This window comes from Acanthopagrus latus, chromosome 17, assembly GCF_904848185.1.
Source record: "Acanthopagrus latus isolate v.2019 chromosome 17, fAcaLat1.1, whole genome shotgun sequence".
Classification (NCBI taxonomy): Eukaryota; Metazoa; Chordata; class Actinopteri; order Spariformes; family Sparidae; genus Acanthopagrus; species Acanthopagrus latus.
This window is the reverse complement of record NC_051055.1, coordinates 19,893,715-19,905,968: the sequence shown is the minus strand read 5'-3', so window position 1 is coordinate 19,905,968 and position 12,254 is coordinate 19,893,715. Positions and strand designations below refer to the sequence as shown.

Below are 12,254 nucleotides of genomic sequence, written 5' to 3'. Positions count from 1 at the left end.
TATGAGAAAACCTTTATTTGTTATTGTACAGTAAATACAGTAATACACTTGAGAGCTAGGACCCCTTTAAGACATTTCCCATTCTGTAAAAAAAAAGAGCTAACAATCAAGTATCGTACTATATTATAATTTAATTAATAACGTACATTTTTCAGGAGCCAAAAATCAATTTGAACCATTTCAACAGGAACATATTTATCAAACACTTCCTTCATATGTATATATATATATTTTAATTGTATATTATGTATTGCATCAACAAAGTCACCATGAAGCTTCTTCTGTTTAGCGGTATGTGTTTCTTGCTGCAACTGGCCTCTTTTATCCTCTATTTGATGAATGCTTTGACAAACATAGGTGAAACAATCACATGACATAAACTGAAAAGTTGGTGCGAGCAAGACACAGAGGAGTAACAGTATTTACACAGAGAGGATGAGGGGAGGAAAGAATCTACCGAGAGAAAAGAAGGTGAGGGGGGGTTGCTGAAAATAGGACCGAGTTACTGCTTGATTGGTTCGTAGTGGATAAGACGCATTGCATTCTCATTTTCAATCACTCCCTTGATGAACTCGCCCTCGGCCAGTCGCTCTGTGAGGGGACAAAGACAGAGTGAGGGATGTTAGAGCGCAGAAAAATATGGTTGACACACAGCGTGGGGTAAACATGACTCTTATCTAAGAAATCTGGTCTTATCTCATGTGTGGGTGTGTGTCAGTAGCATGTGAGTGGAGTCATTTGAGGTTTCAATGGCCTGTGGATGCGGCATGCTTAATAAAGCTCGCATGACACAAGTGATGCTGTAACTGGGGGCTGTGAGCCCCAGGTGGATTTATTCCTCGTGAGATGTAATCTACGGCGCAGGATGTTAGAACAGCTGCTGAGGAAAGGTAGAAAGAGCTTACGCTGATTTTCTCTCTCTCTCTTTCTCTCTCTCTAACATAAGTACATACCGTTAAGAACACAGTGACCTTTCATTCACCACTGGGGCAGAATGTATTTGCATGTGTTGCATGTGTGTTGTTGTTGTTGTTGTTGTTTTTTTTTCTCCTCACCGTTGTCTTTCTTTTCGAAGTAGGACCACAGCTTGTCGGCTCTCTTCTCGGGTGTGTTCTCATCCTGTGGTAGCTTGCACTGCTCCTCCTTGGGGATCAGCTTAAATATGGCCTGAGATGGGGGATGGGTGTAAGGTCAGTAACGAATGCTCTATTATTTATCTCACAAATAATGTATTGAACATCAACAGGGCACATAAAACACATGTGTACAAGCTAAGGAGGATGTAGCCTGCGGGGGCAAGTGAAGCTCACAGCAGCTCTTTAGTTAATTAGTGCTTTACATGTGCATGTGTTTCATCGAGGTTCTGATGGAAAACAACTTCACAACAACAAATGATCTCCTGATTTGATTACTGCTTATTGACCATTTTGTGTATTTTGCGCAGTTTAGCTGAAAACAACCAAATCAAGTATCCTACAATTAAAATATTGCGCTAGATATATTCTGCAATCCCTGCATGACAACTGATCTGCCCACCAAATGCAGCTACGAGAAGCAATCCCAAGGCACACAGCAAATCACATGCAGACAATGCATGCAAGTTAAGAATCCACAAGTCGTGTCAAAATTAATAATCAAACAGCCGCCAGCAGCACGTTCTGGCCCGTGTGTCATCTTCAGAGACAGTTAATCTGCAGTGGGCCACTTGGAATCCAGCAGATTGTACATGACTGCACACTTTAGGTTCAGGTCTTTAAGTGTGTGTCCCACTTAGGGAGGAAGCACTCATCTCCCACATTTAAGACACCTAGATTAACATGGATTAGTGCCAAGACTCAGGCCACAGGCCAAACACCAAGATGTCATCTGTGTTCTCCCTGCACTGTCCCTCCATCTTGCCCCTCTGCTCTGCATAGATTCACACTGTGAGTAGAAGTTGTTTCTCGTCAGATACAAAAAAAAAAAAAAATGAAACCACATCTGTATCAGAGTAGTATACTGTACTACACTAAACTAATAGTGGTTCCTCCGGCATTCCTTACTCACTTATTTCCCGCTTCAGACCCACATATGAAAGCAGATATCCCTGGTTTATCTTTATCTAATAATGGTGTTATCCTCTGTGCACATAGCAGATCTGCTTTTGCCTGCTTCGCCCCACAGAGTCCGATCCTGTCGTAGGTTGCTGAACTTTTGGCAGGGTGGCTTTAAAACATAGCTATTTTGTGCAGCGGTTGCAAACATGATGCAAGTGGACTGGGGCCAGTTGGCCAGGAATGAAATCCCATTACAATGCCAGCTGGATCCTCAGCTGATCTGTCTAAACCTCTTACACTTCAGTTTCATTTGTCTTAAAACTTTACAACCTCCATCTGACTGAGTTCTGATTATACCAAAACAATGGACGACGATTAATATACAGTAATTAGCACCAATTAATCTAATGGTCCAGGGTGTGCTTAAAAAAAAACGCGGATCGAATCGAGGGTGATGGTCGGCCCCTCTAATGGAGTAGCCTTACTTAAGAATAGGACAGCCTACGTTGTCTGAGAGTTAAACCTGTAATCACAGAGATTATCAGGAGTTTGAAGCTCAAAAAGGCTGGCTAATTAGGCTGGTAACAAGTACTGACACCTACAAACTGCACCATGAGGGGGATGGTCACTATTTAATAACTAATTTTACATGGATCGTAAAAGGAAGTGGGCAAAATAGGGAGAGAAACTGATATTATAATGCAGTCAAACCATAATTTTCCAAATTATTTCCTCAAAAATGAGCAGTTAACTCAACACCTCGAACTTTAAGAAAGAAGAGTATAAACTTAAAAAGTAGTATTCACCACAGGGCTATTGTATTAGATTGCATGAGGTCAAGTAATCCTCTTATTTTATCTTACTGTTGTGGCTTTGATGGCTTAGAATAAAGCCTTTCCCCTGGGGAATATAAGCAACAGGACAGCTTGAGTTTCTGATATTGTAAGTTTATAGCAGCAATACAGAAGAACATTATGGCAAAACAAAACAGCCTTCCTCTCTTTGGCACTCCCAGTAAACATAGTTTCATACCTCCCCTATAAAATAAGATGAATGCTTCAGAATTGAATCTCTATCTGAAGTGGCAAAATGTTTAGCACAAGAAACACATAATCACTGTGTAGAATCAGTGGACGCCGTCAACTACAAAGTGCCTCATCCTTTCATCAGTATCACCACTTCCCTCCCCTCCTCACCTGGCAGATCTCCGTCACTTCTGTCTTGTTGATGTATCCATTTTTGTCCACGTCAAACAGCGAGAAGGCCCACTCCAGTTTGCGGGTCGTCTTCCCGGTGGAGGTCATGTGCAGCGCAATGATGTACTCCTTGAAGTCCAAGGTGCCGTCGTCGTTGGTGTCGAAGGAGCGGAACACATGCCGTGCGTAGCTCTTGGCGTCGCTCTCGGGGAAGAAGCGGCTGTAGATCTGCTCGAACTCCTCTGGTGTGATGCGTCCCGTCGGGCACTGCTTCTGGAAGTTCTCGTACCACTGGCTGATTTCAGTTTCGGTGAATTTGGTGGTGAGCTTCAGGTCCTCCAGGATCTCCTTTGATATTGCGCTGCTGGTGGTATTTCCCATTGTGGTTGCTTTCAGTGTCTTAGCAACGTGTCTCTCTGACAAAACTCACCGGCAAGTGAGTTTCTTCTTCTCCTGTGCCACCTGAGCTGCTTCGTTTACTGCTGGCTTGACGTCTCCTGTTGATGTTGGAGGCCAAAGAGAGAGAAGTGAAACATTAGTTCCAGTCCACTTGTGAAATCCTGAATGTCTTGATGCTACTCAGTAAATCACACCACAAAGCTTACCTGTGTGTGGCACGGGCAGATGATGGCTGGAGTATTGAGTGTGTCCGTCTGAGCAGTAAGACAGTGAGGGATAAGAAGGGCAGGGGGGGAAACGCACTCCTACCATGGACGACTAGGATAATTCTGTTAATACGGGATTTAGGGTGGCTGAGCTCGTGACTAAAATGAGCCCCTGAATCCTAATTTTCTCTATCAGGACGTCTAGAAGGATCTCCAGGGCTCAGTTCACTACTCTGTTGCATGACTTATAAACAGTGAGAATTTATAGCCGTGAGAGTTGTATCTTGTTGTAGTGCATCAAACACGTTAAAGGTCTCACTTCCTTAATAACTCAACTCTGATCAGTCAACAGAGATTCATGCTTTTCACTGTGTCCTTGTGGTTAAACCCACTTCATGAAGTAAGATTAATTTGAAAGTAAACGGAATGATATAAAACGTCAAGGTTGCTTTCATTAACTGGCCGATCAGATAAACATTTTCAAGGAAACTCTGTTGTTGTTTTTTTCCCCAGAGCTAACTTTAGCCTCTCCAGGAGCACATCTGCTATTTCAGTGGTGAACTTTCAAGAGGTTTAGGTGACCACCGCCATCTAATTTCAGACTGCCATCTGTCCAGGCAGTTTAACTCCCTCTCCTGCTGCCCACCTTTTACCTTCAATCCCACTGACGCCCCATCACATCACCTTAACTGCCGTCTTTCCCCTGACCTCCATGCTGTCCTGCCTGAGCTGTGATGTTGCCCTCTTTTCAGCTTCTTTTACTGGACTGACTGTTTAGAAGTGTTGTCCCTCTATTCTTACCTTCCCAAATTCTGATTTAGTTGGAGCGCTGCCAAATTCCTCTTCTTTTTAGCCTTTGACTTTTCCCTCCTCAAATGATGCCTGGTGCACCGAAAGGGTCCTATTTTACACCCTGATGCACACTAATAGACACACTTGTTACTTTGACTTCATTTGCAACCTTCATTTTTAACTCAGTCGTAGTCCTCTGAGTCCTTCTTTGTATGTGGCCTGTGTGTGTTTTGTTGACAGCCTTTATCCTACAGGGAGGGTCACAGTGATCGTGCACATCAAAATCACTTCTCGACACATTTATGTCAAGCCTGTTTAGTTTTTCGTCAGCGCGTATTATCTTTATTGTCTTGACTGTTGACTGACCAAGCGTAAAAATGGGGGGCGTTGGTAAGACTTTATTGACATTAATAGCGATTCTTAAACACACTCTGTTTATCACTCACGCCTTTGCTTTTGCAGACAGATTTGCTTTGTTCCATAAATACGCTCAGTGAGTCCGTCTATTGGATTACCAATGTCCCGCCCCGTCCCACTCAATCCAACCAATCCTTAGCCAATTACCGTCATCATCATCCTGTGAGTGCCGCGGCCAACAGAATTACCGCCTCCTCTTCACAAATCAATCCCTGACATCTGACCTGTACCCTCGGCTGGACTAATGCTCGACCTGGAGCGAGCGAGGATTTGAGGCCACTTCTGAAATGTTTTCCTCCTCGTGGACAAGTTGAGGAAACATGTACCGTGGGTGTCTAAGCATAATCTAAAAGCCAACTAAAGACAAAATAATCAAAATTACATTGTCATACTGTAAAAGGCTGTTCTTACATTTCTTCTCAACATTAAATGTGACATTATTTTTTGTTATTATTTATTTTGCAGGCAGTTATGAATAGAAAACATTGCAGTAACGTGAAATTTTGTAAATAGTAGAAATCAACACTTCTAAAAATACCTGCATTTAGGACTGTGACTCTCCACTGGCAACATCCCAGTTGGCTGGTCAGCATTTCAGCCGATTAACTGGCAGTATCAAACTTCAACCGTGTTACAGCACCAATCTGGGAATCAGCTCAACGTCAGCATTGACATACATGCTTGCAAATCTGCCCAACTCATTCTCAGCGGGGCAGGTCAGGTCCGGACACTCACGTACATCTTGCACTCCAGAACCGATCGAACAAAGTGTTTGCAGTTAGTTTTCCCACATATTTCAGAAATGAATGGTCCAAAGACTCTGTGAATTATGAGACATTTCCGTTGTGACAGAGAACTCTGAGTCATGTTCACTCCAGTTCATATTTCCAGTTACTTACAAGGTTCAATAGTACATCTCACAACACAAAGTTTTAGGGAGGAAGACTGATGACTTCTATTTTTTTTTTACTCCTAAAACTCACCGCCAGAGACACCAGAGAAAGGGGAATGCTGAACAGGAAATTGTTTTAAAAAAGGAAGAAAAATCCATTCTCAGCCCAAACAATGCCTTGGTCAGACACAGCTCAAATCTTAAGACTGAAAGAGAGAGCAAAAAAGGAAGGGAGTTGTTCCTAGATAAATATCTGGTAATGGGTTATAATGAGGCTTAATGACAGACGAGAGCTTCCTACTGACCACACGGAAGGAGAGGAACAAACAAACGATGACAACAATCTTGACAACTGTGCCCACCATCTTGTGAGGCCTGAGGTTGTGACGTATATGATAAAGGTAAGAGCGCTGGGGCCCCTCGCTCCCATATCTGCACCCATTGTCCAGAGAGAAAGTCTGCAGCACTTTAAGGGTTTCACGAAAAACACTGGAACAAATCTGTGAATTTAAAGGATCTTCATTTGACACAGTTTTCACTGACATCTAAGCTCCTGATTCAACACCGAGGTAAGCAACACTGGACATCTTATAAAATACGACATCCTGTTTTTTTCTTAAGTTATCAGTATTTACATAGCAATTATGCACCAATACAATCCGTGTCCCACTCTTTCAAAAATCAAGTCTCTTGATTTCAGTATTGAATTTACACATTTAAGGGGCCTGTGAAATTTTGCTTGCATAACATGGTTTCACATGGAACCAATGGGTTGAAGAAACTCAGGTTTATGTTAAGATTGCAAATTACTGAAGTGAAGGCAATTATAGTTTAATTTAGCCTCCAGTGTTTGTTGGTCCCAATGAGAGAGGCCACAGAAAAAATATCTCCCTTGTATTTGTATCTCACGTGTAATTCCCTTCCTCCTCATCTTTATTCAGTTTGGTTGAATTACCTCTAGAATTATAGAAATACTATTTTGGCTGTTGGCCATTTAAATGACCAATTTCAAAATCTCATGAAGATTCAGTTTCAGCTCTTCTGCTGCTTTCCTGTCATTGTTCACCCCAACAGACTTGTATTTTAAAGGAGCAGTGTGTGAGATGTGGCCAGAATCTTAGTTTTAAAAAAATGAATAAATAAAAATAAGATAATCAACAGATTGCGAATACAGCAGTGTTGACATTATGTCAGAAATGCCTATGTACTAAGTTGCAGAGAAACTGCAATTAGCATGCTAACCAGCTAGCTACAGTCCATCCTGTATTGTAGTGTCACATTGTAAGAGGCAATCTGATGGCCCCTGTAGTTTCAAGCGTTCATTTACCCTAGTGGATTCAACAATGCATCATTCAAACGCATCCAAACAAAAAGGCACAAGGTCTCAAGGCTGAGCAAATACACTAGCTTCAGCCAAAGATATCTACAGCAAAGAATATAGTGGGCATACTCTGCTGTCCCCTATATTCTCAGCACCTAACCCACACCACTCTTGAATTCTGGTCATATTATATATTTTACATTTTACCTTTAGAGGTGCTATTGATAACATTTGGCCACAAAATGTGGAGTTTAATCTCCCCCTTCCTTTTGCATTCACATCACAACACCACTGTTGTTCAATCACCATCTGCTCCATCAAGTCGTTGCTAGTTTGTTGTCGCTAACATTGCTAACGTTGCTTTTTCACAAACCGGCAACTACAGCAACTGTTGATGCAGATGACACAAAGATGCCACGATACTTTGTCTGGTATGCTAACAGCTCACAAACCTTGTTAGAAACTTGGACCAAGAATTCTTACACAGAAATGAGCAAAACATTATTTTGGCCCCAACAAAGATTGTAAATATATTAATTCATGGTCATTTAATGTTTTTAAAGGAAAGAGATATTTCATACATGCTGCACCTCTCCATAAGATCTGTTTCAGTATGACCTGTAAATCTTAATATGGCTCTCAAAGTTAATGTGTAAGTCATGCAGACCTGTCTGCTTCAGTGAAGAGTTGGGCCTCGGGATCAGACCATTTGTTTCAATCTTAGAGCTACATACGGGTACATTTAAAAAAAAAGAAGAGGAAACAAGATGTTAATAGGTTTGTGTGTGATGTTTTAGAACTGAGAGAAGAAAAAGAAGAAGCAGAAGCTGTAGAAGAAGAATCTATCTGACAGAGGAATTAAAACCAACCATGACCACCAAGATGGAAACGCTCGATCCTTCAGCCCTGTCAGATGTCGCATCTACTGTCACCTATGACCCAAAATCAGAGACAGTGACCTTACCGGGAGGGGTCGTCTCAGTGGCGGGCATCGCCGTGATGACCGGGGGCGTTGAGCTGTCCTGTGGATCCTGTATGCTGGCCTTTGGGTTTTGGGGGACTCTCATCGGAATTAGTTGCGTAGCTGTGGGGCTGTGGGACCAGCTGAACCACTTTAGAGAGGGAACCTCTCACTTACTGGCACTGGGATTTGTGATTCTGGCCCTCAGTTTAGCGGTGGTGGGAGGCGTGGTGGCATTTTACCTCCTGACGAAGAAGAAGAGAGAGATGGCGTGTGAGGCAAGACAGGATGGGAAAGAGGTTCTGGTAGAGAGTGAGAGGGTGATTAAAAAAGTCACTGTGTAGAGAAAGAAATGATGTCCGAGTGTTAGAAGAGAAACTGAATTCTGCTTCAACTGTAAACAACACACATACTCACACTGAGCTGAAAAAACAGAGAAACATTCCCCCCGTGCCTCTTCTACAAAACAAGCTCCCTCCACATCAGTGCCTGTCTACAACAGCTGTTCCTCCCTGTAACTTTCCATCTAACTCATATTCAACTGTCACCAACAGCCATAGTAACTAGTTTCAATGATTATCAAGATTTTACATATAAAATATTGTGAATTTTGTGTGTCATTTGTTGCATTGTATAATATAATACTGTGTAGGTGGCCAATCTGCTGCCTGATGAATACTATATTTTTTATGCTTTTAAGTACATTGTGCTGATTGTACTCCTGTGCTTACTTTTACTTAAAATTATGAGTACCGGGCATTGACGTGTAGTGTTTGTATATTGAGGTATTGTATACATTCATGCAGTTGCAATTCTTCCAGGATATCTGTATTTTCTTTCATTCTCTCAACTGACTGATGTTGTATGTTAAAAGTGAACCACATATAAAATGTTTGGTGTGTGAGGGAGAGAGAGTAAGTAAGTAATATAGAGGGCATGGAAGAGGGCAAAGTGCACAGATAATAAAGAGGGACATTATTAAAGAACACAGAAGTCTGTTAGACATAGAGACCTTCCCATTTCCTCCTGGTGGTATCGAGCCACGCAGATGTTTTTCATTTGTGGCAGAGGTTTTGAGATAGCTGTTGTATCCTGTTGCAACTGCAGCACAATACACTGGATGGGAACCATTTATATTTGCACTGAAAAATATGACATTTAAAAAAAAACAAACAACTGTCTACAAACTAAAATAATGTCTGGTTATGGAAGATATTACATAAACCCCACTGACAACATTATTTATTGGATCAACTGGATAAAAAATGTCGACAGTGAGATCTGTGGAACACAAGCTGTTCTTGGGTTTTATGAACATCATTCTTTTAAAAGCTTTGAGCACCACTGATTTCATTCACCTCCACTGTACTGCATGAATGCATGTCAAAGGCCGCTATCTTCAAACCCATCAAATCATCTCTGCCCTCAACATGTGTGTAAGTGCATAGGTAAATAAGCCAAACATATAAAAGTTGAAGGACTGACAGTTGAGGTTTGCACTGGGAGCAACTGTGAGGCTGTGAAAACATCATTGGATTAAACATGAAATTCAGTGATAGTGTTAATCGAAAAAAGTGGATGTACTGTATCTTGAGAGATTCTGACTCACCACTATAGGGCAGCACAGGTGTTACTAACAACATTAAAGATGGCTCAGTTGTATCTTGGTGTATCAGTAAGAGATGGTGTGATAGTTGTGAATTCAATTCATTATTTACACCGGAGCTTTTCCTTATGTGGAACATCAAAATGAAAGTGAAAAGGACCTTTTGGTTAGCCTGCATTGTCCCTTGTTCCAGCAAGAAACTAGAAGTATTAAGTTTTACCAGTGACAGAACAAGTCTACATGGAAAGTACAACATATTAAAACAGTGTTGTAAAAAAGTACACACAGATCATACTTGAGTTAAAGTAATGATACTGTGAAATACTACTTTTGAAAGTGAAAGTCAGCCATGAGAATAGTCCTTGTTAAATGTAAAAGCGCATTTATGGCAAAAAAATGTACTAAAAGTAAAGGCAAAAGTAGATAACACATATATTTACATGTATTTGTATACTGTATACTCTTGCATGGGCTGAATATTGACCTGTCAAACTCAATACTGAGCTTTTTATGTTATCATCAGAATCAATGTTTTTTAATCTGATTGCTGATAAATAATGATAATAATAATTACTTACTAGTTTGACTCTGATGCAGCATGCAATCTTTAAAGTTAGTTACAAAGGTTATCACATACATTTTTCTCCTAAATGTCGTGGAGTGGAAGTAAAATATAGCATGGAAATACGCTAGTACCTCAAAACTGTGCTGAATTAACGTACTTCAGGAAATGTACTTTGTTACATCCATCACTGCAAGGGGAGAAATGTATAAGTAGGATTGCAGCACCAACAACCAGTATTAGTTGTTCTGGACACCATCAACATGTTCAGAAAGAACAGGAAGGAGAAGGGTGGTGAAATGTGTCAGTACCTCCATCTGCTGGAGTCCAAATGCAGTGTAACCTCAGACTCCAATGACTTTCCTCACTGTGATTTTCAGTAAATGCCATTTTCTCACAGTTACTAACATCACTGTGTGAAATAACTGCCTCCACCTTTCTTTTAAGCTGTTTTTAAATGTATGAATACATTTTTTAAAGCATGTTTTTTTAATGGAATAAAGCAAGAGGGATAGGCACTGATGACCCTGATGTTAGAAAACATGCATGGAAAACTGTTAGAGCTGAAATATTCATAAAAAATAGAAATTACACAAAAAGCGTGTCCCATTAAACTAGTGTCAGAAGACATTGTGGTATTCATGTTTAGTCAATAGGTCAAATGACCTGGAAGCTATTTTAGATGTATCCCTATGCAAAGTAATGGGATGGATCAGAGGTGAATTCTTTATACTTATATTTTATTTTGTCAAATAAAATCCTTCAAAGGTTCTATCATTGCATCTTCTTCCTGATATCTTACTCTATCAGAGGTACATAGGTTACATTTCACTACAGCAATGTGGAAAAATCTCACCTCAAAATCACCTCCAAAATGAATAAATACATGAATAAACTCTATTTACAGTATTCTGAGTTTTGACCTTATGTTAAATCAGTTCCTTCACAGGTTAGCTCATCATTGCATCTTCTTCCTGATGCCTTACTGTGTCACAGGTACACATTTGGTTACATTTCACTTGCAGCAATGTGGAAATGCAGGCTTAGAGGTAGTAAACTGACTCCAGTCAATGAATGAGGGTGAGATCTAAGATATTCCTGAAAAACAGAAATTCCACCAAAATCCAATAACAACAGGTGTGGCTCAACTAGCAACCAAAGACATTAGAGGTGAAATGTGACAAAGTGTCAAATCAAATGTTCAGTTTCCAAAAAAGTCCCTCCAGGAGGTGTTTATGAGCGTGTTTCTGACCGTCTGGAGTCCACTGGTACTCATTTGTAGTGACAATTTTTCTAAATGTTCACAAAGTTTGACTTGGACGGAGGCATACAAAGTGAATGCATACATTAAGGCTTAGACTTAAGATATTCATGAAAATTAAAATTCCACCAAAATCCAATAAAATCAGGTGTATCTAATTTACACTGTGGCATTGAGTTTGAGTCAATGGGTCAAATGACTTGGAAGCTATTGAAAAAATGGCGGATGCTTTTATGAAACATTGGCATTTTTCTTCACAATATTCATGACAAATTTAAATTCATTGACTAAGTCAAGCACTTGGCCCATTCAGTTTGCTCTATAAACTAAGCTGACACCTGAGTAACTTTATCCACAGGCACCGTGCACGACGCGGCAGGCACTGTTGACTTTCTGATACTATTCTCATCGAGAGAAAGAGCAGCTGGTTGTCACGTATGTGAGGTATTTCCACAGGTATCCGTCTTTGACGTGCACGGCTCGGGTCACCTGACAGCCCGCTGCAGCCTCCTTGGTCACGTGTCATCGTTCAAGTTTCAGGAAACTTTTTTTCCTCCTTCTGAAAACGAACCTGCCCACGTCCCGCCTCCTCCTCCCGTCTATTG

General features: G+C 40.9%; 2 protein-coding genes across 4 annotated transcripts; one reads left to right on the top strand and one right to left on the bottom strand.

Annotated features, from left to right (window-relative positions):
* Positions 1-40: 40 nt before the first annotated feature.
* rcvrn2 (recoverin 2) lies at positions 41-8,351 on the bottom strand. Of its 3 annotated transcripts, XM_037075086.1 has the most exons (5): positions 8,224-8,300; positions 3,838-4,750; positions 3,233-3,729; positions 1,056-1,167; positions 41-591 (listed from the first exon to the last, which is right to left on the bottom strand). In XM_037075086.1, the coding sequence occupies exons 3-5, from the start codon at positions 3,611-3,613 to the stop codon at positions 503-505; spliced, it is 582 nt and encodes a 193-aa protein (XP_036930981.1). In that variant the 5' UTR covers positions 3,614-3,729; positions 3,838-4,750; positions 8,224-8,300; the 3' UTR covers positions 41-502. The 3 variants fall into 3 exon arrangements, with proteins under 3 accessions (XP_036930981.1, XP_036930983.1, XP_036930982.1); XM_037075088.1 differs by lacking the exon at positions 3,838-4,750 and having other exon boundaries at positions 8,224-8,351; XM_037075087.1 differs by lacking the exon at positions 8,224-8,300 and having other exon boundaries at positions 3,838-5,597.
* On the top strand, positions 6,328-11,960 carry LOC119006393 (transmembrane protein 100-like). Its single transcript, XM_037075090.1, has 2 exons — positions 6,328-6,507; positions 8,057-11,960. The coding sequence occupies exon 2, from the start codon at positions 8,130-8,132 to the stop codon at positions 8,562-8,564; it is 435 nt and encodes a 144-aa protein (XP_036930985.1). The 5' UTR covers positions 6,328-6,507; positions 8,057-8,129; the 3' UTR covers positions 8,565-11,960.
* The last annotated feature ends 294 nt before the right edge of the window (positions 11,961-12,254 follow it).

Excerpts from the sequence above, each read along its gene's own strand:
- rcvrn2 (XM_037075088.1), bottom strand. The coding sequence starts at position 3,613 with ATGGGAAATACCACCAGCAGCGCAATATCAAAGGAGATCCTGGAGGAC. Across the intron at positions 1,168-3,232 it reads AAGTGACGGAGATCTGCCAG|GCCATATTTAAGCTGATCCC; the intron begins GTGAGGAGGGGA and ends CCCCCATCTCAG. Across the intron at positions 592-1,055 it reads CTTCGAAAAGAAAGACAACG|AGCGACTGGCCGAGGGCGAG; the intron begins GTGAGGAGAAAA and ends GTCCCCTCACAG.
- LOC119006393 (XM_037075090.1), top strand. The coding sequence starts at position 8,130 with ATGACCACCAAGATGGAAACGCTCGATCCTTCAGCCCTGTCAGATGTC.